The sequence below is a fragment of the Protomyctophum bolini genome, assembly GCF_963924005.1.
Source record: "Protomyctophum bolini genome assembly, chromosome: 18".
Classification (NCBI taxonomy): domain Eukaryota; kingdom Metazoa; phylum Chordata; class Actinopteri; order Myctophiformes; family Myctophidae; genus Protomyctophum; species Protomyctophum bolini.
In genome coordinates this window covers 19,784,082-19,810,133 of record NC_137879.1, presented here as the reverse complement: position 1 = coordinate 19,810,133, position 26,052 = coordinate 19,784,082, and the positions used below count along the sequence as shown (strand labels likewise).

At 48.4% G+C, this 26,052-nt stretch overlaps 1 protein-coding gene across 9 annotated transcripts in view; it reads right to left on the bottom strand.

Moving 5' to 3' along the window:
- Nucleotides 1-26,052, bottom strand: part of raraa (retinoic acid receptor, alpha a) — a 220,865-nt gene that overhangs the window by 41,642 nt on the left and 153,171 nt on the right. For 2 of the 9 annotated variants that reach the window (XM_080789387.1, XM_080789388.1), the window contains exon 1: nucleotides 13,827-14,940. The exons of the other annotated variants lie outside the window; for them this stretch is intronic. In XM_080789387.1, the coding sequence (XP_080645513.1) occupies nucleotides 13,827-14,007 (181 nt within the window). In that variant the 5' untranslated portion in view covers nucleotides 14,008-14,940. Of the gene's footprint in view, nucleotides 1-13,826; nucleotides 14,941-26,052 lie in introns of those variants that run through there. 9 annotated transcript variants of the gene reach the window in all.

Below are 26,052 nucleotides of genomic sequence, written 5' to 3'. Positions count from 1 at the left end.
GGCTCAGGACAGACACCCCGGCCTCAGCCCTGCACAGTTAACCAGCGCTCTCCTACTCATCCCCCACTAATGATGACTGATGACACAGATTTGATCCAGCGCTCCGCTGTGCAGTGTCATGGGGGTCCTTAGCAGCAGATCTGGGCAGAGGGAGCGGAGGACAGACGGGCTGACGGGGGACAGTGGAGCCAGATAAGCAGAGTGTCCATTTATCTTTTTAGCGTCAGGTGCTAATGTGAAACAAATAAAGAAATGAAGACTAAAGTGGGGCCTGTGCTAGCCGCCTGCAGGCTTACTGAAAATGGTTGATGAGAGCAGGCGGTCACCAGGGGAGCGCAGTGGGATGATTCTAGAATTTAATGAAGGACATGTTTAGCTTCCTTACTCACTGCAGGTTTCTTGGTGTGTGTGTGTGTGTGTGTGTGTGTGTGTGTGTGTGTGTGTGTGTGTGTGTGTGTGTTGTCTGTGGAGCAGATGAGGACCCCTCCCTCTGCAGACACTCATTTCCTGCATGGATCCCTGACCTTTCCGTGCAGCCTGGGGGGAGTCATGTGATCATTGACACACACACACACACACACACACACACACAGCGAACTGACTTCAGTAAGTTAGACAATATCAGTCCCTCGCTGCTGTGACCCTGATAGCTGCCGACAAATCCCTCGTTTGATGTCTAATAATTGATACTTTAAACATTTCTGCTGACAAAAACAACGCACGCCATGTAATGCTCAAGTCTCGCTATATCTGTTCGACTACGGATGTCGAGTTGAGTTTTTGCATCCTTGCGTGTGCATCATTCTGCTGGTGGCACACAGAAACAAACAAGACAACAAGACAACGTTGTGAGTGGTGGTAACCTTAGCTGCATGAGCCCTGAGGTGAGCCAAGCGCCAACGCTTCCGCTCCTCTCTCCTGTCCTCCGTCCCTCTGGGGCCCAGTTAACCTCTGTTGGCCCTATCTGCCGGCCCCGTCTCCCGGCCCGCTGACCCGGGCCGTTGTCGTTTGACCCCGGTGGGAGGGGGGGGGGGGGACCGGGCGCCGCAGCCCTGGTTCGTCCCCCGCAGAGCAGAGACAACCGCCTCTCCCAGTTAACTCTGTCCATTAAGCTAAGTGGGCCATCCATTATTCAACAGCTTACAATGCATTATTCAAGGTAGCAGAGGAGAAGTGTCATAAATAGTGACACAGGTGAGGGGAATGAGTAGCGTACAGTACAGTAGAGACGCTCATAAAGTAGACTGCAATGAGGGTGTGGCCTAGTAACGTTACGGGGGGATGGGACTGCCATTCTAATGTCAATCTACAGTATGATGAATAAGTAAGCAGGACGGACGAGTGTGTGTGTGTGTGTGTGTGTGTGTGTGTGTGTGCGCGCGCATGCGTGTGCTCACGGAGGAACGACTAGAGGACGTTGATAAGGATGAAAGACATGCAGGCAGATGGAGAGGTGCAAGATGACAGCTGACAGGAGAGGATGAAAAGGAATAGCAACCGAGAAGAAGACAGAGAGAGACGCGGTAAGGAATCCCTGACAACCAATCATGCGGAGGCTGAAGGAGATAATACCAAGAGGTGCTTTAGAAGCGTTAAGGGTGCAAATCGAGGTAGCAAGTGAGAAAATGATAAACTTGTGAAGAAGAAAAAACAGAGAGAAAGAGAGATCGGGGTGGAAGACAGAATTAAGGCAGAGCATTAAAAGTGAGAAGCAGCCGCCTCGCCAGCACTGCTGTGCTCTCTGCACACCCCACGTTACCCCCTCCCCCGAACCCCTGCCGCGTAGGCGTGGGTCCTGGGGGAGCCACAGATGCTAATACAGTTATTAAGCCTCTCCACTGAAGCCCGCTCCACCTCCTCAGCCTTCAGCATCAAGGAGTACCCTGGCTGGCAGCTAGCTCGCTAGCGCTCTCGCCCCTTCCACAATAAGATCAAACAGTCCCACCAAGTAGGCCAGGCTCAGGGGAAGCCGGCAGTGGAGCTCCCGACTGAGCGGCAAGGGCAGGTAGGGGCGGGCGAGTCAAGCCCAAGGGGAGTCCCAGCAGGCTTTGGTGAAGGGGGTGGGGGCTGAGGGAGGGGTTTGGAATAGCCTTCAACCTTGAGCCCCCCAGCCCGTCACATCTCGCAGTCAGCTGACCAAAATTCCCAGGCATCTTTTCCTGGTGTTGGAGGAGGGGGGGGGGGGGTTATAACCCTGGAATAGGGAGCATATGCCATGAGTGGATTTATTTTCCCGCTACCTTCAAAACATGTAGCTGTGGGGGGTTAATGAAGGGTGAGGAGGAGTATGGAGAGAAATAGGGTTCAGGTTAGGGAGATATGGGGCTTAGGGAGGCAGGCTTTAGGCTAGGCTTTCATCTCTGGCCAGGGAAGCCTTCTTTCTCTGAGAGAGGGCAGGCACCTGGATGCTAACCTCTGTAGCAGAGTGGGGGTGAGGGGCTAATCACAGCAGTAATCCTAATCTATAATTCAAACTGTGGAGGGCAAGAAGAATACCACTGTCACATTTGCCTGTAGCCAAACGCGGCTAATTTGTGCACCAACCAGATTGCATAATAGCTTGGTAGGTGACAGCCAGCCATATTTAGAAATAGAATGTCATTTTTCAATTCTGTGAAGCTGGGGGGAAAAGACTTAACGTGTGTGTGCATGGTCTACATTGGTTCTCAAAGTGGGGTCCCTGGGGTACCCAGCAAAAGTAATGAATATAGCGTCACAATCATTTCAACCACATTCACACATTATTTTATACTTAAAAAAGTTTGAGAACTACCGGGCTCAACCGCATAATATAAGACTGGTTTTATACTTCATTGTACGTCAGTGTCTTGCAGTAAAAATAGCAGATCTACAAACTCACAAGCGGTTCGCAATCTGCAGATGCGTTGCCAGCTTGTAGGTCTTCTAATCTACATTAGTTACTTTTGTACATTTCACCTAGAATGACATGGTGGAAACTGCTGCGGCAATGCTACACGCGCGAAGGCTAGATAAACCCAGCATTGGATTTGGATCGTTAAGACGATGCGAGGGGCTTTTGGTCCCATATGTCACTGGAGACGACAGGAAGACGCAGGGAGGGGGAGGGGAGGGAGAGGGGCGGGATTAATGACGACCGCTGCCAATGTAACGTGCTAAATGCGACGGGGATATAGGTCATTCTCCACCAGACTCAATTTGCCAACCCTGGCCTGTCAGCAACCACTGGCTGAGAGCCAGGTCTCTCCAGCACTCACAAGTCACTAAACTCTCCAACAATAGCTCACACAGCCAATCCATGCTTTTCTCTCTCTCTCTCTCTTTTTCACCTTTTTCTCCTTCTCTACCTCCACAAATCTATCCTCACCTTTTTGCTCAAAAAGGAGAATATGGGGGAAGAAAAGAACAGGAGCCAAATATGACAATATACCACTGAAATGTTCCAGAGAATGATTGAATGAGTGTTTGAAGATGCCTCTTCTCAAGCTACCTTCACCCCCGCTCCCTGGTACCCGTCTATGCCCGGGATCTCTTCCTCTCACTCTCTCCTTCCCTCTCCCCGTTTCTCTCCTGAGAGGTGCTGACAGCTCAGACAGAATAATCCAGCTCTATTGTGGAGCCACTGCATTAGCAGCAGCAGGCACTGTGTGTGCAACAGAAGAAGAAAATGTAATAATTATATATATACACACGTCATGGCGCTGCTTGGTCTTCAGGTGGGCGTGCTGGGTGTATCTGAGGTTAGTTGGTAAGCTACTGCTACCTCCGAGTCCTAACCTAACCCCTCCCCACAAGGGACCACGCTGTGGCGCTCCACAACCTCCGCTTCAGTCAGGTGTTGCCTAGTCCATCCGTCAGATCCCTCAGATGTGAGAGGAGGCGGAAAGGTGGGGGCTAGGGAGGGGATGGGTTCAATGCCAGTGTCTCCCCCTCGCCGTCTGATGTTATCTACGCTTGTTCAGTGCAGTTCGTGTCTCATGCTTTGATCGCAGCTAGCGCTGAGAGCAGCAAACAAAGAGAGGGGGGGGGGGGGGGAGATTTAGAAAACCAATATTTATGGATGCAACACACCGAGGCCAATTGGTTGACTTTCAACAACATGAAGAATCACAGGACAATGCTGCAAAGAAAAGCCTGACTTGTTTTGCTCGCCCGTGTCGCACACCGAAAATAGCAGATCTACAAGCTCAGTGAGACTGTACAACAGATCTCCAAGCTCAGTGAGACTGTACAACAGCTATTTTCAGCAACACGATGCGCAAGTATAAATCAAGAGGAGGAGGAGGAGGCGGAGCATTCCAGAGCTGAGATGTTGATGTCAGATAAGTGTGTTGTTTGGCCTGCCGAAAAAGGGAACAGTGAAACACTAGACGCACACACGCACGCGCACGCACGCACACACACACAAAAAGGGCTTCTTTCTCATCATGCGACTTGAACCAGAACTGACAAACAAATGCCTCCCGCTCTTCTCCATCCATCCATCCATCCATCCTTCCCACCCTCCCTCCCTGTCTCATCTTTTTCAGTCGACTATAAAAAGCTTTCCTCAGGTTACAGCGACAAAAAAAAAGAAAATCCCAGGAAACAAGCCGAATGCGGTCTACGCGGGTGCATGTTTTCCCATTTGATTCCTCCACCCCGCCCTCCATATGAAATAACAGCCGGGGACAGGCGGAGACATGAAGGCAAAAAAAAAAAGAAAACATGTTTTGGAAAACGAGGAACGGATCAGGGCATTTTACATTAGGGTTGGGTATCGATAGTGTAATATGAGACTAGATATTATGTGGGCTTTTGGATACTGTATATTTTTTCTCCTGGTTTTAAAACACTTAAGTCCTCTTTTATACTTAGTTTATACTATAATCAAAAAGAAAAAAGAAAAGAAAATGTACATTATCGTATCAATATTAGATATTGTGCATATATCTCCCAACCCTATCTGACATACTGTACATCACAATGTCCAGAGCGGGGGGGACTCGCTGGGTGTGGGGGTGGCGGCGCCTTTCTTCTGTGGCTGGATTTCCCCAGTCGCAGGCAGAGAGTAGTGGAGTGGCGGGCAGGCCGGGTGGTACGCGGCATAATTCTGCCCCCCCCTCCTCCGAAACAATGAGAGCTCCTCAGCAACTGACACAACCACTTCATTATTGTGATATCTGGCTCTGGTGACTGTCTCGTCTCTCCCTCTCATGCCGAGGTACTTCACCAACAATGTCCCCCCCCCTCCCGATAAGCTTTACAGGTCAGCCAAAAGGTTAGACAATACGGCTCTCTCAAATGAAGAGTAGGGGAAGCCTTGATACCGGCTGCACCCGCCCCCCACCTCCCCCCCCCCCAAACCCCGCTTTTAATACACAGTGGCTCTATTCATGACAAACAGGATCTGATTGTCTCGCTCTCCCCTCGCTCACCTCCTGTAACCCACACGTGTTCGGAGCTGCACGGCTAGAGGGCATCTCTCACTTCACACAATGCTAATATCACAAACGGCGAGATGGGGTTGGGGGGGGGGGGGGGGAGGGGGGGGGGTATGGGCAATCAGTTTGTAACCAGATCTTCTCTGCCTCCTTCAGTTGAACATGCTGTCATATCCATCAGTAATGAGAACAAGGGAAGAGGAGGAAATACCATAGTCCATCCATTTACTCTCACTCCCTCCAGTGCGTGTGTGTGTGTGTGTGTGCGTCCGTGCACACAGACACACACACCCCTGTCTTTAAAAAGGACTCTTCCGTCCCACTTCCACATGACCGTACGAGAGTCTAATAATCCATCGTTGGTTCCCAGGTGGGCCTTTAAGAATCAAATGTCAGTGGCCGACTTCCAGCTAGACACATAATGAATATGAACTGTACGGGGGGGGGGGGGGGGGGGGGGGGAGGTGGCCACATCCCAGACATACTGAGTTTCCTCGTCACCAGCTGAGGCCGCATTGAGCCGGGCCGGGACGCGGTGGGACAGACGAAAGAGGATAGGACACACAATATGGAGGGAAAGCTTGGGTTACCCCCATAAATCACCACACAGAGGATCTTCCAGTGTAGCCGTCCAGACGTGGCCCCCGGGGGCCTCTTACCCACACAGACACTCAGTATGGTGACATCCGGGCACGTCGGGGACCCGTGGTTATTAACCACAATGAGATCATCTGGGGCGACACAACTCCCTGACATGCATGTTGTCTCGTTTCCCGCCGTCTTTTTTTGAGGGGCGCTAACTAGCCCCTCCTATGCACAGCTTTGTGTGTGTGTGTGTGTTTGTGTGTCAAGTACGGAATGTGATGATGTATGATGATAAGAGCGCCCCTCACTTCACACAAATGTGATTTGTTTTCACTCAAGCACAAGTTTGACAGATAGTTATTAACCACTTTCAAGCTGGCATCCCTATTTTGGGCATGACATTATTGGCGAAATTGGTAGCGAAGATCACACTTTATACTATACTGTATCAACCATTAATACTACTAGATCACAGCTCACAACACTTTATACTATACTGTATCAACGCACAGCGACGTATGGCTTAACCTGGCATTCCAATTTTAGGTATGTCATAAGTGAAAAATCACACCTGTGTGATCATCTCATGAACTGAATTCATGCGATTGGTTAGCCGATTTGCTCGTCTACTTAGGACTACATTTTCCCTTCATTGTCAATGGCATTTAATGTTTGTGTTGCCACAAATTTACGTCATATTTGAGGCACATATGACCTCATTTCTACTTTCATTGTCAATGGCAAATGAGACGTGTGGGGACAAAAGCTGTATATAGGAGGGGCTAGCGCCCCTCAAAAATATATATTTAATGAAGTAATTAATAATTTAGAATGTATTAATTTTGTGTGAAGTGGGTAAAGTCAAGTTAAGGACATATCCAGGGGAGGAAGGGGGGTGTGCTTTGATTTTGTGAGAACAAACAAGGTTAGCTTGTAATGAATGGCTTTTCCTGGTGTGAGACACCAGTGTGAGTTAGGCTGCAGCACTGTTGTCCACCTCGGTCAAAGAAAAACCAACTTGGGAGGCAACAACACAGGGCTATTTTCTCCCTCCAGACGGGAGGAGAACCACCAGGCCTCTCTCGTATTTTTAGCGCGCTAACCTCTACCCTATTTTCTGGGCCGTGGTGGCTTTTCGGAACGGATGTCCCACTCCGAAAATAGGAGGGCATTCCACCTGCGTGTGCGTGCGTGAGTGTGTGTGTTTGTCCTAATGTTAATACACACATCCGCAAAGGGGGTGGGACTGAGGACAAGCACCTCAGAGGGAGCGAGGGCTACACATGGCAGCCTGGGAGTAGAGGAGGGGAGGGGAGGGGAGACAGAGGACACCCTACAAAGGGCAGGCAGGGAGAAGCTCTTCGGCGACTGATGAAATGAGGCAACATTCCCTGTAATCACTCTATATATAGCGGGACATCGGCGGAGGATGGGAGGCATGGAATCTTGTAACATATAGGGAGAAAATTAGGGCAGGCGAGCATTAAAGATTAATCGTGACACTGACTGCCCGAGCTCAGGCTCACCACACGGAGGATGCCACCACAGAGATGGGGAAGAGAGGAGGAGAAAGCAATAAAGAGAGAGAGAGAGAGAGAGAGAGAGAGAGAGAGAGAGAGAAAAAAAAATCCACTTTGCGAATGAAAATGCCTAGTAGATGAATTCTGGGGTGATAAATGTCCCCGGTTCAATACCCAGATGAATTTATGTATGTTCCATTACGAGAGGGTGGAGATAGGACATGGAGATGGGGTGGAGAGATGAAGAGAACGAGAGCGAGAGAGAGAGAGAGGGCGGGAGGGGAGACGTCTCTCAATGTGTTGGTGAGCTAGCCATGCAGAGCCCATTGCGAACAAGCCATCTGCAGAGATAAGTAAAGAAGTGATTACAACAGGCCCGGCTCTATTTCTGACAGTTGACGCTTGACTGCCCCCATAGAGCTGAATTGATTTAAATGAAGAAGCTATGAATATTTTAGAGGGTGGAACCTCTCCTTTAACCTGCACCATTACAAACTCCCACCCACCTCTCTGTGTGTGTGTGTGTGTGTGTGTGTGTGTGTGTGTGTGTGTGTGTGTGTGTGTGTGTGTGTGTGTGTGTGTGTGTGGTAGAGTACAGCAGACACGGGGGAGAATGTAATTATTGATACTGAGATTAAGGCCCTATTGTCACAATGTCTGCAATCAGCCGACTCCTTTAAGCCCTGATGAATCAATGACACTGCCTGGATCCTGACTGTCCGCTCTGCTTTGTTCATCAAAGTGGGCTTTGCAGTGTAAACCAGCCCTTGTTTGGGGATTTAGCGTCAAACCAAACTGCCGTACAGTACTCTCTCACCGATGCCCCCGGCTAATTCTCTCTACAAACAAGCCAGGGCCCGCCCGCGGATCCAAGCATGCATGTGCGTGCGACCCCGTGCGCGCTCACCGACACACACGGCCCTCCCCTAAAAAAGAAATATGCTGAGTTTCCCGACATACTCCATGTCAAATGATTCCGCAATGTGCCACCCACAGCAAATAAAACAGACAGTCAGCTACGACATTGTTTATGCGTGTCCAAATAGTCAAGGTAATGGGCCACACCCAGTCAGTACACCTTAAACCAAAACAGAGAAAAGAGCAAACACACTCAGCAACTGACACGCGGCATCATATGATGAACACCCATGACCCTGTTGCCCGCGGTAACCTTGTAGTGGTGGCTGTGGTGGTGGTGCATGTACGTGTGCGCGTGTGTGTGTGGGGGGGAGGGGGGTCACGCCCCATTCCGAGGACGTCTGTATTTAGTCAATGATGCCTCACATTAAAAAGAGGGCGATGACACCTTTGAAGGTTGACGGCAGGGTGCCATTTTGAGAGCGAGTGATGGCAGGTTGTGAAATGCTGCCCTGCGGCCTTTCCCAGGCAAGTGGCAGCAGTGGAGTTGAACTCCCTTCACCTCTGCCATTACAAACATACCTTGATGACAAAGCAGGTTATTGATGTTCACCTGAAGGTGAAAGCAGGCGCGTTTCTGTGGATGCGCCGTGCACTCTCCCCTCTTTCACACTCTGTGTCTCTCTCTCTCTCTCATGTGCACGCAGACAGACACACACACACACACACACACACACACACACTCCATCTCTCTCCATGACGTTCCAGCCGTCCAGTCCACTAAATCACTGTCGCCATTGGCTGACAGGGGTTAGATGGACCTGGCGCGACCAGGAGTCTGCTTGGCAGTCCCCTCCCCTGGAAGAAGAGGGGACCTTGCCCGCTGCTGTCCATCCATCTAGCCTGTCCCATCAAGTTGAGATCAACACGGCCCCAGGAGGAAAGGGCCCCTGCTTTTGTCAGGCTGTCCATGAAAACAGTGAGAGGTGCACAGGCGTGAGAGAGAGCATGCATGCATTTTATAGGGCTCAGGGACTTGGCATTGAGGTAAAGGGCAAGTGCTGCACTTCAAAACAATTTAGGCCCTGCTGTTTGTATTGTTGCTTCGTCTCTGTGCAACAAATGCGCCAATTTTAGTGCAATCATAATTCATCATTTTGTCATATAAAACAAAGCAGAAATCACTGATGGGAAAACAGTGCCATGACAAACTCCTTTTGCCTTGACATAAAGACACGTGACAGGCCTGGGTGACCTTTTCCCCAGCTGTTTGTCTAAGCAACTCTCCTTTTAGTGTCATAGAGTGACAGCTCTCTGGCCAAGTCCATTTGTGGTTTTCGGCAAGCCTCTCGTCTCTCTACGCTCAGTGCGCTGTGTTGTTTATGGAGAGTTTCTACTCCCACTGTGCAGTTGCCAGATGTAATTTGTGCATTGGGGGGGACGGGACAGGACAGAGAACAATATCCATAGCTCGTTCGCAAAGCCAACACAGAAAACTGTTGGCGTGTGCCGAGTCCAAACACACCAGCCGCAGTTTTTCCATGTTGGTGCCCGAACAGCACAAACAATTATGCTGCAGCCTCTCACAATGCCAGAAGAAACCACATCAGCAAGTTGGAGCTTTCTGACTTTCTTCTCTTCCCTTCCCTTAAAAAAAACTAAAACCTCAGCCCAGTCCAGCCTACAACCTCCCGCCCCCCCGTCACCCTTGCCCAAAATTGCTCCCGCTGTTATGGTCCTTAGCGCTGAAAAACAATAAAAATACCATCTGTTTTTTCTCTAGCCTCTTCTAGCCCCCTGCACCCCTTCCCTTCTCCTCTGGAAAGGACTTCCGCACTTAAATACCACATGAGTCAGATTAGACTGCCAGTCACTAGCCCCTCAGACACACAGCCATCGGAGCCAACAGTTCTACTTGGCAGCCTCGTCATGAGAAACAAAAATAATCTAACGTTTTGCCTTTCCTGTGCCTTCATCTGCACTCACTGGAAATGTCCTGACGGACCCCCTTTTGTACTGAGGATGGCCTGGGAAAACAAGCAAAGACATGAAAAACCCCATGGGCCGGTGAGCATTGGATCCTACCATGCAATCCCCCTTTCTCTTTCTCTCTCCAGTCCATACCCCCTCCACCAGCAACAGTCATTGCTCCCTCCCCTCCCTTTCCCTCCACAGTGTGTGTGACAGTCATGTGAACAAGGCCACGCACATTCCTTCATGCATGAGCCCGTAATTGCTGTAAGGATTCCGACCGGCGAGGGGGGCGGATCAAGTGCATTTAATCGGGAAGGCCGGGGCCCTTCAGCGTGAAGACTCAGCATTGTTCCTCTGCACCACAACAAGTCAGATTATCAGTGGCTTGTTGATGCTGCTTATGATTAGGCTGAACTGAGGTTACATGGAACAAGCCCCAAATGAGGCTGCAAAATGTCACGTATAAAAACACTAAACACGTCGACTACGGTCTACGGCAATGTCCAAATCACGAAAAAGGCTCCATTTAAAATTTCAATCAGTAGACGACAGCATTTCAGAAACCACTTAAAACAATGAATTCTGGTTGTTTTGCAAATACCCAGACAAAAGGATCAAGTTACATGTTGGAGAGAAGGGTTCACTTTTTCCATAGGCACAGCACCTCATTTTCCACTGCCAAGTTGCTTTTTCGAGCACTGTAAACCACTTTCAACCAGGTTTCCCATATTCTTTTGAAATTGTCAAACATTTTCAAAATACTTTAAATAACAAATCTACAGGCTTTTAAGGTACTGTGATGCAACACATTGTGAGCTATTTGTCATTTATAAAAAAGTGCTTGGAGCATCATTTTAAAAATAAATCTATTATCACTCACAATCATCACATTCAACCAAAGAATATCAATATACTGTTATTATCTGTCAATGTTATGCAGCCCAGAACAGTTAGATTACAAGTGGCCTGTTGACACGGCTCATGGACAGAATCCCACTGACAGAGCTTGGAAAGAAATAGTTGTGACAGCTGGAAAGTGGAGCTTCTTTGAAAGAGCCAATGCCACTGGGAATAAACAGTGTCCATATGATCTGGCTTTCTGCCTGGCCACTTATGGCTCCGGGAGGTAGATTTTGAGCCAGTTTAACTCCAGTGACGGTGTCAGGGAGTGCACTCAGGGAGCCAGAGCGCTCTTCTGGGGAGCACTGTAATGAGTAGTTAGATTCAGCATGGAGTGGTTAAAAGAGAGAGCACAGAAAGAAACAAAATAAAAGGACAACCCATGAAGGACCAAAAGGGAAAAGGGCTGAGGTAAAAAAAAAAAAAAAAAAAAGGTTTTAACTCCTACCTACATTCTGCTGCCAAACCCACGTGGTGCATAACATATACCATGATACATGGCATGGCACTACTGCCTGAAGTTCAGTTTACAGACAAGGGAAAAAAGGAGACCAGAAATGAGTCAAACCCGGCACATCTCGTTGGACTGTCTCTCATTCTCTCTCTCTGGCCAGGCTAGTTTGGATTTCTGCACTACGAGGAGGAGGAGAGGGGGTGGAAGAGCAGAAGAATCTTGTTCTGTTTTGTTTTCTGCCCCCGTGATCCAATAAGCCTGCCACGCCACGTGACAACACTAAGGGATGTTGCCCCTCAACCCCCCCGTCTCTTCCCATCTCCCCCATCATGCACTACATTTTTTATCACATTCAGGCAGAAAGGCAGGGACGAGCTACGCTACCCCCCCCCCCCCCCCCACCCCCACCACACACCTCGTTCCAACTCCAACGATGAGCAAAACAATGTGGAGCCGCGCTAGGGTTCAGAGGTCTCTTCCTGGTCCCCGGGTCCCCCGCCCTCCAAGCCTCCCTTAGATTAGCTCACATGGTTTGAATCAATGCTGCCTCTGGAGCTGTCTGGCTGGCTGGTACAATAAATGGTTCTCTTGCTTCGCCCAAACGTCTGCGTTGAAAAGGGCCTGACTTGGGCTATAGCGACATGACCTTTTGGGTGGGAAAAAAGAAAGAAAAAGAACGCCGACAGCATGTGTGACATGTCCCTGTCTGTGATTTATATGCAGCTTTGCACCAAAGGCATTTTTCTGGTCTTGAGAGAAACAGTGCCTTCAAAAATATATTAGATCAGAAGCTACTGTGCAAATAAATAGAAGAAAAAAAAGTTGCGCGCGCATTTGTTTGTTGATGCTGCTAAACATTAGCAATTCCTGCTTGGGTTTCCCCTTTGTCGTGTGTTTTCTATGGTCCTGAGATGGGGAGGAAATTAGCCCTTAAAAGCCTGTGGAGATTCCTGGCTTTTGCTCTCCCTGAGCTGTGAAAGACAACAGAGCCATCTCGACTATAAAGACCTGGCATGCTTTGTGCTGACTCGCCCCTTTGAGGTGAAGAATGGTAAATAAAGGGCCCTCAATGATACTTTGTTGTTGCAATAAAACTATCTCTCAGGGCAGCAGATATAGTGTCAATTCAGTGAACAAAAACAGTCAGGATATTTCTCTTGGCTGGCTTTGGTTACTTAACCCAAGACAAACAACTACTACTAGACCAAACAGATGGCTGGGTTTTGTCGAAGAAAGCGCTGTTCATATTTTATCAAGAGTATGCATCCCAATTGAAACGGATATTGATATTCTATTTTTACCCATTCACACCTATTTGACAGACAGTAATGTAATAAGAAAATATATATTTAATCGCCTTTATCTGACTTCCAAGCTCTGGACACACAATTGTAAAATCTGACAGTCCATGTTTTAACTGAGCCATGCAAGTCATAAATCAATATTAAAGAATGTCTAGAATCACTAGTGAGTGAGTGCCAATAAACCGACATTTTACATTAAGAGAGAATTAGACAGATAAATAAATATGTTGGACTGTGAGCGTGTGTGCAGCAGTTGGATCTAGGGCAGGCTATCCAGATTACCACAGGAATCCAGGGATAACGCCAGCAGGAAAGTTTGATCTTATTAACGTTGGCACGGCTTTCAAAAAAAATCTTGTTTATTAAGTGCATATTTAACGTGGCCTAGATCAGATCACAGAAAACTAAAGTTTGGGCTACGGTTTCGTTTAAAAACATACATGTTGATCGTAAGAGGGGGGAGAGAGAGAGAGAGAGAGGCGAAAAGTGGGTCAACTATAATGCAGCTATGAAGCTGCATGATGTTGATAATACACTGTATATACAGTGCTGTTGGGTGGCATTTCGGCAAGTCTTTCTACAATGAACAACGATTCTAATAACGTAGTAGGCCTATGTAACGGTCCGCAGCGCGATTGTAGACAGTCAATAAGTCACTCAATAATTTGATGAAAAACTTTCCCCCAAATCGCGTGGACAATTAACCCCCCTCCCAAAAAAATAAAAATAAAAAAGGGCAGAAACACGGCTGTGAGGAGGGACAAGACAAGGGAGAGTGGTGTTTTTGTGTGTGAAGTGAACTTAACGAGGCAGTGAAAATGCCACCTACAGTGATTGGAGCCGTTCCAGTGCTGGTTCCTGATGGACGTGCTGTAGGGATGCGGCGCTCCGGGCACCAGTCCGCCTTTCTCCGGGATCAAGCATCCTCTGCTTTGGTTGTAGTAATCCATCATCAGAAACGGGCTCGGGCTGGGATTCAGTCCCACAACGTCCACACTCTCATACATCATACGGGGCGCGCTGTGACGGCGGGGGGATTATTATCAAATAGGGGGAATAATAATCTTTGCGGCGCACAGAAAATACGAGCACCGCCAGCCCAGTGGGGTTTAGTTCGCCACCGGTGCTAGAGGTAGGACGGCGGGGGAATGACGAGGGAAACTGCATTAAATAGGGGAGAAAAGTAATAAATCCACACAAAAATGACTCATTCGAAGGTCTGCGTTCTTCTTTTTCCGTTGCGTTGCATGGGGGAAAAACTGGCCGTGGTGCACACACACAGACAGAACTGAGTGTCTGAAATGTCCTAATCAGCCGCGATCAATTTGAAAACATAATTCAAGAAAATGGTCAACATGATGTCCTAATAGTAGACTGTCGCTTGGAGTGTGAAGAATGGTTAGATCGAAAACGACCGGTAATAACTTCAGCACCAAATATCAGCCCAATAAATTCGGCCTCGCTAAAATAGACAGCACCATCTGAGCTCGCATCGCATGCATCCACTAAAATAAAAAAATAAATACTGAAAATTAAATCCAATAAAAAAGATCGTTAATCTCCAGGTCCACCACGGCAACACCAACACTGCAACAGTAAAAATGTGTGTGTATGTGTACGAGGCGACGGCGCCGAGACCACATAAGAGGTTTCCGTGGAGTTGCAGGGTGTCCTTTGGGATATGACCGATTGTCCCGTTTGCGCTCGCCTCGGGTGGACTAGATAAGCCCCGGCTCGCTGTGTCTGTCCACGGATCCGCTTCTTGTTCCCCACAACACGGCACCGTCCGTGCGCGACGGCTGCTCTGAGCCCGCTGGCCTGTCCTTTTTTCCCCTTTGATAATAAATAGATCCTGGGGTTGTTCGCAAGAAACATTCAGCGCGTCTTGTTTATATTTTTGGGCTGTGCACAGATCCTTTCCCACACATTAAATCGTGCGGCTGTGTGTGTGTTGTGCAGAATGTGACAAGGCACAGCAGCTGGGAAGCTTTGGCTCCGCCCCGCCGGGCCGCTCTCTTTCATGCGTGGCTCCGCCCGCGTTTTAACCCTTCAAAGACGTCACCAAAAAACAGAGAGACAGACTAGAGGAGAGCCCGTCGCATTCCCTCATGGCGAGGTACGGGGGACTTTAAATAGCAAAACGTATTGAAGGACACAATTAAATTATACAAGCGGCGGAGTAATGAGTCTTTCATATCTTTGCGCCGAGTTCATGAGCATAAATGAGTGCTTCAAGCAGACTGACGACGCTCGATCTTGAAAATTCAACCTCTCACTCTTTTATTTGGGGCTCCTCCTTCCAACTAATGTGACCTTGTTCTCCCTGCTCTCATCGTCGCCTACCCTCCCTAGTTTTTCTCCCCCAGACCACTGTCTCGCTAATTTGCCTAATGCTATGCGGCTGAACTTTTCCTGAACCCATGGAAGTAGGCAGCCTCACCTCCAAATGACCCACACGGTGACTCTGACTTGCTGTTCTGCCTCTCTCATCGTACCCCCGTTCAAGGTTTCCCACCTTGTACAGCCCTATAAAACACAATCACGCTTTTCAAAAAGTTCTGGCTGCAAAGCTCACTGCATGCCATATGCCACAGAGAGTAGGCTAAGGAGAGTTGCAAAGTCAACAAGTAATGCTAGGCCTACTAAGTGAGACATAACACCCCCCCCCCCTGCATCAGTCAGTTAGTTTCACTGCTTCCCTGAATGGCATTGCATCAACTTATTAATGCAGGCAATTACTCCCTCAGCCGATCCTCTGTGACATTCCATGCAACATTGTTGCAACTCGTTTGGCAGGCAGGCACACAGCTGTGTGTCATGCACCAGTCAGTGCCAAAGCTATCATACTGTAATTTACATACCTGGCCTGAATATTACATTCGCGTGACAGGTGATTCAGAAAGAAAACAATACGACAATAATTATAGCAATACACACAACGTCATTATATGTATTTGTAGGTTAATATAGATTTATGTTGTAAAAAGTCAGTGACACTGCTGCCTTTAACGGTGTCTCGCCGGCGGACCACACCCGACGTCTAATGTAATGTACCACTTACTCACAAGTGGTACATTACACTTACAGTGACCTCAGTGACCTGCAGGGCCTACAACACTACACCTGAGCCACAGGTCACGGCTGGGTCGGAGCATCAAGGTGTCAGGAGGAGGTGGGATATCTGTAATGAAGCCCAGCATGGGGCTGAGGGGGCCCGGCCTAATGGCCTATACGCTGTCCCGCAGCCTCTCCTTTGACTGTGACACATTATTGAATGCAGAACCCTGTGTGTTTGCTCTGCCTGATAAGGAGAGCCCAGAGTGGAGGGCTTGCCCCCACCCCCAGCCTGCACTGATAGCATAGCCACACATTCCTTGACAGGATTAGCCACACTGAGTAATGGCTGTCAGAAAATGCTAATTTTCCGGGTGCTCTGTTTTCGTCTCCGAGGGGGAGGGAGTTAATTCTCTCAGTTATAGCCTGTGATTGCATAATCAGAGTCTGAGTAGAGATAGCGGAGTATTGATCACTGTTTATTACAACAAAGGGGGAGGGTGAAAATAGCTAAAGAGAACCCACCCCCCCCCCAGAATTAATCTTATTTATTTATTATTATTGTTATTATTTTATTCATTCATTCATTTACCTAGCCTACTTACTTACTTACAATTAATTCAGGACACTAAATACGTTTAAGCAAGAAAGAGCGAGAGAGGAAAGGAAACAGGGTGGTGTGTGTGTGTGTGTGTGTGTGTGTGTGTGTGTGTGTGTGTGTGTGTGTGTGTGAAAGAGAGAGGAAGGCAGAGGGTGTTGCTGAGGTAGCAGTGGCGTGGTGCCAGGCGATGCCCAGTCATATCTGTGCCCACCAGTTGAATGAGCCAAGTTTGCAACGGCGGACTTATTTTGACATGCGGAGGTGTGGGAGAGAAGCTTGTCATACTCTCACAAACACACACACATATGTCGACATACACACACTTAAATCGAGTAAATTGGAGCCAGGCATAGCCAGTTAGAGGTTAAGTGAAAGTGGCCAGTGGCTTCTGGCACATGTCAAACTCTGTGACGACACAATAGAGAAACAGAAAAAGAGTTTGTGTGTGTGTGCACACGCGCGTGTGTGTGTGCGTGTGTGTGTGTGTGTGTGTGTGTGTGTGTGTGTGTGTGTGTGAGAGAGAGAGAGCCAGACAGCTAGTTGCAGCCTCAATAAGCTCCACACTAGTCCTGAGCAACACAGAAACGTACTGTGGTAGATTATAGATACCCAGAGAGAAAGATGTGTCACTACGGCTCAGAGCTCCAAAAGCATGATGCGAAGAACCCAGGAAAACCAATGGGAAGGCATGGTTGAAGCAGAATTCAGACATTAATGCCCTCACAGGGCTTGCAGGATATGTAAAGAGCAAATTATAGAGTGATACACTATGAATGATGATGGGTAGACATGAACATAGTGTCTCAAGGGGTTAGACTGGTGGAGAAGGGGGGTGGGGTGATGAAGAAAAAGACGAGAGAGAGAGAGAGAGAGAGAGAGAGAGAGAGAGAGAGAGTTTTAGGAGAGAATTCAAAGAGGTTTATGAGAGTGGGTGGAGAGGAGATTGCAGGCTGGACCTTGAGGGTGTCAAACTATTTTTACTGCCTCCTCTCTTCTTCTCCTCTGCCCCAATCGGGGGCGTTAGGAAGCAGTTAAAAAAAAATCCTTCGCCCTTCCTCCCCCCAAGGAGATGAGCTGACAGGTTAGAACAAACAATAGGTCATTATGTCATTTGGCTTATTGCGTGTGATAAAAGAGGTTGAAAAGGGTCTTCCTCGGCTAACGCACAACCCCAAGCTCAACTCCACTGGCGATTGAGAGCTCAGTCAAGATGAAGCAGTGGAAGAGGTCTCTTTTTTTTGTTTTTTAACCACTTACTGTATGCAATATACTTTGTCATATAGCGGATAGCGAAAATAGCTGATCTACATGCTCACAATGCGTTGTGATGGAACATGTTGTGAGCTTGTAGATATTTACTTCTGAAAAGGAAAAAAAGGAAAGAAAAAAATTCTGGAAAGGATCCATCAACATCTGTCATCTGCAATCAGCTGTCCCTCAACGCTTTTTTTCACGTCTCCCTAGCTAGGGTCACTTCCTGTGTAATGTGTTCTTTATTGGAGTGTTCTTCAATCGAGCCTTTTTGAACTAAACCGAATAATATTCTGTGAAAGTCACAGAGACGTTAGTCAAACTCTGACCAGGAATCAGTGACTAAACTGGGTAAAGGCTAAAGCAAACAAAGGCCAGACCGGCCTTATCACTTGGACAACACTTCACGTGAGTGAATATATCTCCTGACCAGATAAGACCAGACATCTTTGAGTCAGGGCAGTCCAGGAACTAATTTTGGAATTCCTGTCCACCATAATGGTTAGTGCAATGTTCCCAAACTGGGCTTGAGGGCCTGCCAAGAGGCCTATAGAGAAGGTCCCATGAGGCTCCTTGGCAAAATGAACAATTCATTTAGTGATTTCACTTACCGGAAGTTAGTTCAATGAGAACGTGTTCAGCATGTGTATAGATTCTACATAGAATCATATGTATAACAACAATCTTTTCTTGGAAGTCTGTGGGACAAAATCATAACAAATGTGGGTATAGACCTAATGCATGCATCTCTGTAGGGATATTTGGCATGAAAAGGTTTGGGAACTAAACTATAAACTATGTTCTATATATAAACTATAACACACACTGCGCAAAAAGCATGTCTCTCTTGACCTCGCTCACAGCACCCAATCGTATACCCCCGTTCCCCGTTCTCATGCAGATGGCTAATGCCCGGCTGATAAAAGAAATTGAGACGAGCCTCCATCTTTCCTAATTCTTACCCGGCATCCTAATAAGGCGGGACAGCGGAGGCAGAGAGAGAGAGAGAGAGATAGAGAGAGGACCGCTTTAAGAAGATGAAATGTGTTATAATTTGAGAGGGAGAGAGAGACAGAGAGGCAGAGTGATTGTGTGTCTCTGTCAAGCTGTGTCAAGTGGGAGAGAGAGGAAAGCATGTCGATGACAGCATTAGCCCACAACTGTGTAGCTCAGCATCCTAATCCCCCCACACACATGCGCACACAGACACACACATTGCTGTCATGGACTGACTCTGCTGCCAACTTCCTCTTCTTCATGAGTGTTTGTGTGTGTGTGTGTGTGTGTGTGCACATGTGTGTGTGCGCACATGTGTGTATGTGTGACACAACTTATCACTCTGTTCCCCCGCCGTCATCCATTTGTGTGTGTGTGTGTGTGTGTGTGTGTTTACACAGCTGGGTTTGTGCTGCTCGTACAGTCAAGCCTAGCAGCTGTGCTCTCTCCGTCTGACAGTGTGCTGATGTGTAAAGAAGGACCTTGCTCTCGGGGAACAGGCTATCGATGGACACCACCGCACTGCTTTCACGTCTCTAATATGGATCTATATATCACACACACGCACACGCACGCGCGCACGCACACGCACACACACACACACACACACACACACACACACACACACACACACACACACACACACACACACACACACACACACACACACACACACACACACACACACACACACACACACACACACATTCTGTCCCTTTCTGACACAGACAGACACATACACTGAGCATCCTGAGCCACAGTTAATCTGTTCTATAGATCCCTGCATTAGAGGCTCACTCTCTCCAATGTGTGTCTGCGTGCATGGCCTCTTAGAGGTTGTGTGTGTGAGCGTGCGTGCGTGCACGTGTGGGAGATCTTTGTGAACGCTCCCCCTGTGTCATTACCCCTTTAATGTCCCCTCCGACAGCAGATTCCGGCGTTTATGGTACAGGCCCATATCTGCCCATAAAGCCTTTTATTGTTTGGCCTGGTTCTATGGTGGCCGTAACCTGGTTTTCCCCATTCTTTATGGGAGGGGGTCGGGGGGGAGGGCATCGCTATATCACTGGCAGCGAAGAGGACAAAGACGGCCGCCATCGGTGTTTACCAAAGTATGGGCTGCTCGTAAATCCATCACAACCGGCGGCATTCTGGAAATACCTCAGTAAGGAAGGAGGTGGGGCGGGGCAGGGGGCCGGCGGAGAGAGGGAGAGACAAAGGAAGAAGGTGGGCAGAGGTAGAGAGAGGCCAAGAGACAGAATAAATGAGAGAGATGGAGAGAAAAGAGAAGGGAATGTGAGAAGAAGAGGAGGTTGGAAAGGAAGGGTGAGAGATGGAGAGAAATAGAGGGAGAGATAAAGAACGAAGGGAGGGGGTAAAGCGAGACAGAGAGAAGAAGACAGAAGAGAGAGAGAGAGAGAGAGAGAGAGAGAGAGAGAGAGAGAGAGAGAGAGAGAGAGAGAGAGAGAAGAGAGAGTGCAGGGCATGGCCTATTGGATGTCTTGTAATCGCCGACGCTCAACGACCTCCAGCAGACAGCCCATCTCAGCCAATGATCATTAGGTTTATGTTCCTTTACCCCCGAGTCCATCATTCAGCGAATCAAGAGAAAAAGGCTATGGATGTTGCCCTGGAGGAAGGAGATTTCAATATAGCTCAGCCAGGACTAGAATGGCCTCCCATTAGCTGTCAGGGACAGAGAGTAGTGCACACAAATGGACACAGAGACGATTTTTATCCAGCAAGAGAGGAAAGATCCCAGAATGATAAATGAAGAGAGGGTGAATGGGAAAGGCCGGCCCTGGAAGAGCTAAAACATGAACTAACAAACAAACATCATGTGAAGGAGCTAAATGGAAAGAGCTCAAGTTAAGAGGAGGGGGGTTGCATGCTAGCCAAGGAGAAGGATGATTACATCATGATGCAGGAAAACACAGGGGCAGAGAGGAAGGGAGGAAGGAAGAGAGGTAGGCAGAGGCCCATCGACATAAATTACAAGTGGATCTCTACATTCGTACGGGCGTGTGCACAACGCAACCCTGAGTGTTAATTTGATATAGTGTGAAATCGTGTCTCTCAACTGCAGTCTATAGTCTAGCCCTCGCTAGTCTCACGTAGTCAGACAATCAGAGATCTCAGAGATACGTCTGTTGGTAGCTAAATTCAGTAGTGGGTAAAAGTGGCGAGAATGGCCACTAGCAAACCTGCTACCGGTATATGCATACTGCTTTGGAAGCCAATACTGTCACCGTCTCTATGTAAAGGACCACCCTAAAGACATTGAATTGGTTCTCCAATGCAGTTATTTCGGTCCCGGACAGTCTCAGCCACTACATTGGATTTAGATGTCACCAGACGTATCAGTAGGCGGAGACCTCCGATGGTCTGGCCATGTGAGACTGAACCTTCACTGACTCACCACTGTGAGAGAGGGAGTGGGAGAGGGTGAGAGACAAAGAAATAAAGAGAGGGAGAGAGAGTGTGGAAATGACGAGCCAGGGAGAGGGGAGGAAGGGGGGAAAAATGCCAGACATCTGTTCATCAAAACAGTCTTCCGGGCTTTGATTTGTCCTGTGTCTTGGGCTGGTGCCCGCTGTTTCATCTGGCTCTAACAGAGATCTTATGGCACTACTGTCTGATGTGTCGAGCTTTATAAAGCAGCATTCTTTCGTGCTCACTAACCCCCCCCCTCCCCCCCCCCCCCTACACACACACACACCCTACCCCCCAATCCTTCTCTTCGTCTCACCTCTCTCTCTCATTCAAGATTCAAGTTTGAAGTGTTATCAAGGGCCTACTTCCCATTTCCCATTGAAAAGTGTGATGCTAGTATAGTGGCCCACACGGGGGGGGTGGGGGGGTGGAGTTATGCTGGTTCGTTTTAAGTGGATTTTACGCAGTCTTGTACCCAGCCCAAAGCATTATGACGCCTTGGGAAGTGACCTCCACTTGAGCCCCCCCAAACACAGGCGCCAGGCAGGGCACATTATTGTTGCCCCGAAGACAAAGACCAAGTGTGAGCCAACATGGATCGCGTCCAGAGGCTGGATAATGGCGATGTGGGTGGGATGACCAGTCGACCGTTCTCAGCACATTTCACCTGCACATGTGTGTGTGTGTGTGTGTACACCCTAGAGTTATACATAATCTAGAGACTGGACAACCCCGCCTCCATGACTATTCATTTCAATGGAAGTTGCTCAGTGGCGTTTGAAGCACCCGGAAGTTTGGCGGAAGTACCACTGTTGGCTATGCGGTTGAGGTCAACTTTTGCATCATGACGTCACTGAACGTCCGTCCACCTCCATGAACGTGCTGCAGTTCCAGCTTTGACCAGTAGGGTAGCACGGCTTCAACGTTGGCCAGCCGCTCTGGGGGCCTGGTGTATACACGTATGTGTGTGTATGCGACAGAGGAAACTAACGACCCTCCTTGCAGGCACACCCTACCAGCATCGGCCTCCCAAACCGCATCATCTCATCCCATGTTGCTATATGTTCTACTGCACCCCGTGTGTTTGTGTTTGTGTATGCTGGCCCCCCCATCCCCCCCCACCTTCGACCCGACCACTAATATGAGGTGGGGGAAATGTGCCGAGCCAGTGGGAACGCTGATGCAACATATGAAATCCCCCTGCTTAGCCAGCAGGTTTGGGAGAACAAAGGGCCGTGCCAGAGAGCAACAGCTTGCTGTGGACGGCACCATGACAAATGCTGTAGCTGGCTGCCCCACTGCTTTCTATCTGGGGTTGGGTGGAGATGGCGGTGGGGTTGGGGGCTCCCCATTCTAACCTGGTGGAGGAGGAGGGCTAATGGAATGGATGACTACTCCACCACATTAAATGGAAGAGCAAAAGTGGGAGTGATGGTGAGGCTGGGGTGCCATCAGCATTTCAAAAGGTTGTTGGTGCGCGGGGAATGTAGATCGCCAGGCAACACACCATCTCTCTCTCCGATAGCGACCCACAATCTTCTCCCTGTGTGTAAGTGTAGCGGGGTGGGACGTTGGGAAGAGAATGTCTTCACCCCACCATTGTCACCACACACACACACACACACACACACACACACACACACACACACACACACACACACCCCCACACCCCCCCCCCCCCCCCCCCCACACACACACACACACACACCCACACACCCACACCCCCCCCCCCCCACACACACACACACACACACACACACACACACCCCTCTCTCTCTCTCTCTCTCCCCTTCGCCCTGAAAGAGAGGAGTTAATTGGATGAGAGGGGGCCCTTTTAGCCCACAACTCCCAGAGGTGCACGTGGGTCAACTTCAACTGGAGAGTGGGAGATACAGCCCACAGTGAAAAGTGTGCTATCAAGGGACAGATTTTCATTGAGCTATGTTGGGTTTTTTTGCTTCTTCTTCTCCCCCCCCCCCACTCCCCCCCCGCCCCCCCCTTTTTGCAGCCTCACTATAAAAAGGACATTGAAAGGTCCCCACGGACCCCCAGGCGTCGGGGGTGGGGGTGGGGGGACAGCATCGCCCTTTGTGGTAAAAATGGACAAAACCCAGAGAAAAGAAACAAATGTATATCAAGCTTGGGATTTCCGTTATACCTTGGCATTCACGTCCCAACAGTGCACAAAGACATCTGACTGAGGAGGGGCCCTTAAAATAGCCCCAACACGCATGCATGCACGTGCACGCGCACACGCACACGCACACACGCACACACACACACACACACACACACACACACACACACACACACACACTCACGAGGCCTGTTACAAGCGTATGCTTTGTGTATGATAAGCTACTGTACTGCGTGTCACATATAAAAGTCACACTTTATACACTTACATGCTGTATATTTACTATCTCGATGACACGGCTCTCAGTCACTCGGCAGACTCCGTATAAATGGAATGACGCTGGCAAATAAAACTGTCATTCATTTAGTCACAAGAAGACGAGCAACTCAATAAAGCAATCATAAGAAGAGGAATCGAGCAGTACATCCATTCCATTTCACAGCAAATCAAACAAATAAGTTCCCATGCAGGAAATTCTCTTCTTCCTCTTTCATTAATGCCATTTTGACTGGCAACATTATTCAGGACTATTTTCAACACATCAACTCCTGGCAAAACTTTAACTTCTTTTCCCAAGCCTATAGAAAGGCGGTCTCTGTGTGTTGGAAGTGGGGGTCCTGGCGTAAAGAAAGCACAGCAGTCACTATGGCTACCCCAACCATCTGTGTTGCGAAGGCGCGGCGGTGAGAGGAGTGTCTCTCAATAGTGGGTAAATAGTGCATTACAAAAAAAAGTGAATGGCCCAGAAGGGAAGATCATTAGCCGGCCCAGACTCCCTCCATTCTCTGTGTGATGCCAAGGGGAGGTTTTGATACATGAAGAAAGAGGCCTGATAATATTTAACCAGCAGAGATCTATCATCAATCTAGGGCTCCCTCCCCTCTCTCTCTCTCCTCTCACCACTGGCCCTGGCCCATTGTCATTTGTACCCCTGCTCCCTTTCACTCTTTATTCAATATTTCGGGCCTATTGTTCCACCTTACATGCCCCCTCTGAACTACATTACTTTTCCCACTCGCTGGTGAAAGGGACGGGGCAGCACAGAAGAAACAAAAACATAATATGTTATGGTGTCAACGGCAACAAAACGTCAGTCGGCAGTGGCCCAAAGGAGAGGGGAAAAAAAGGCAGCTTTTCTTTTTTTTGCATTACGTTCTCCATGCAGTAGCAAGCAACCGAAACACGCACACACTCACATTGTCCCCTCACACACTTTTTTCTCTTTCACTCTTTACACACACACACACACACACACACACACACACACACACACGGAGCCCCACCCATGATGACCCCGTGGGCTTTGCTGGGCTCTTTGAATGAAAAAGAGAAGTCATTTATCCGACTCATCCTCGCTGCACCTCACAGCACCTTTTAAAAACACTCTTTATTCCCCCACTAAGGCTCTAGCTGCATCTGGCTGACAGCATGATGAAGAGCCTTGTTCTCCCTCTCCTCTCCTCTCCTCTCCTCTCCTCTCCTCTCCTCTCCTCTCCTCTCCTCTCCTCTCCTCTCCTCTCCTCTCCTCTCCTCTCCTCTCCTCTCCTCTCCTCTCCTCTCCTCTCCTCTCATTCTCTCACTCTGCCTTTTTCTATATCTCTCTGGAGCATCCCTTGTCTTCACATAAGTGTCACCAATCCTCGCCGGGAAGCAAAAGGCTAAGCCTCGTTGACGATCTAGAAAAGTGAGTGTGTGTGTGTGTGTGTGTGTGTGTGTGTGTGTGCGCGCGTGCGTGCGTGCGTGCGTGCGTGTGTGCGTGCGTGCGTGTGTGTGTGTGTGTGTGTGAGCGTGCGCGTGTGTGTGTGTGTGAGTCTTTACTTCTATCACATCAGTGTTCAGCATCAGTGTTCACATGCTTCCATAGATCTGGGTGCTGGGTGGAGGATAATGTGCACATGAGGGGGATGTAATTCAGTTCACAGATGATGATGATGATGCGACTCTAATGCGTGCTAATGTGGGGAGGTGAGAATAAAAGTGCGAGGGACCGCTGGGAGGCCTGGCAGCTCATCAGGAGCCAACAAAGACGTCCTTCCATCTCTCTCTCTCTCTCTCTCTCTCTCTCTACACTACCCTGTGAGCGTTATACTCTTCATTATACTTCAAAGGAACATCTCAATTCTCTGTCCTTTTTCCTCATCCCACCGCAGTTTCAGCTCTCCAGCACATTTTGATGTAGTTTTAATCATAGTCTTCTGAATAAAATTCGTTTTAGTCATATTTTAATCATGTTTTACTGCCAGTCTAGTTTTAGTTGACAAAAAAATCGACAGTTGATTTAGCCAACTAAACAAATTAATGGGTCATAATGGTTGATTTTACACTTGGTTTGCATGCTCAAAACTAGCCATTCTACAAGTTTGTCTTTTATAGTTCTACTGGATCTCTTCTCCACTATAGTCCCTCCATAACATTTTGTTCTAGTTTTAATTTGTCAACTAAATTGTCAATATATTTCATCTTAGTTTTATCATAGCTTTATAGGTTTTATTTAGTTTTTAGTGAAAAAAGGTAGTCGAACATTTTGTCTGCCGTTCCCATTGTTTCCCTTAATTTCTCTCTCTCTCTCTCTCTCTCTCTCTC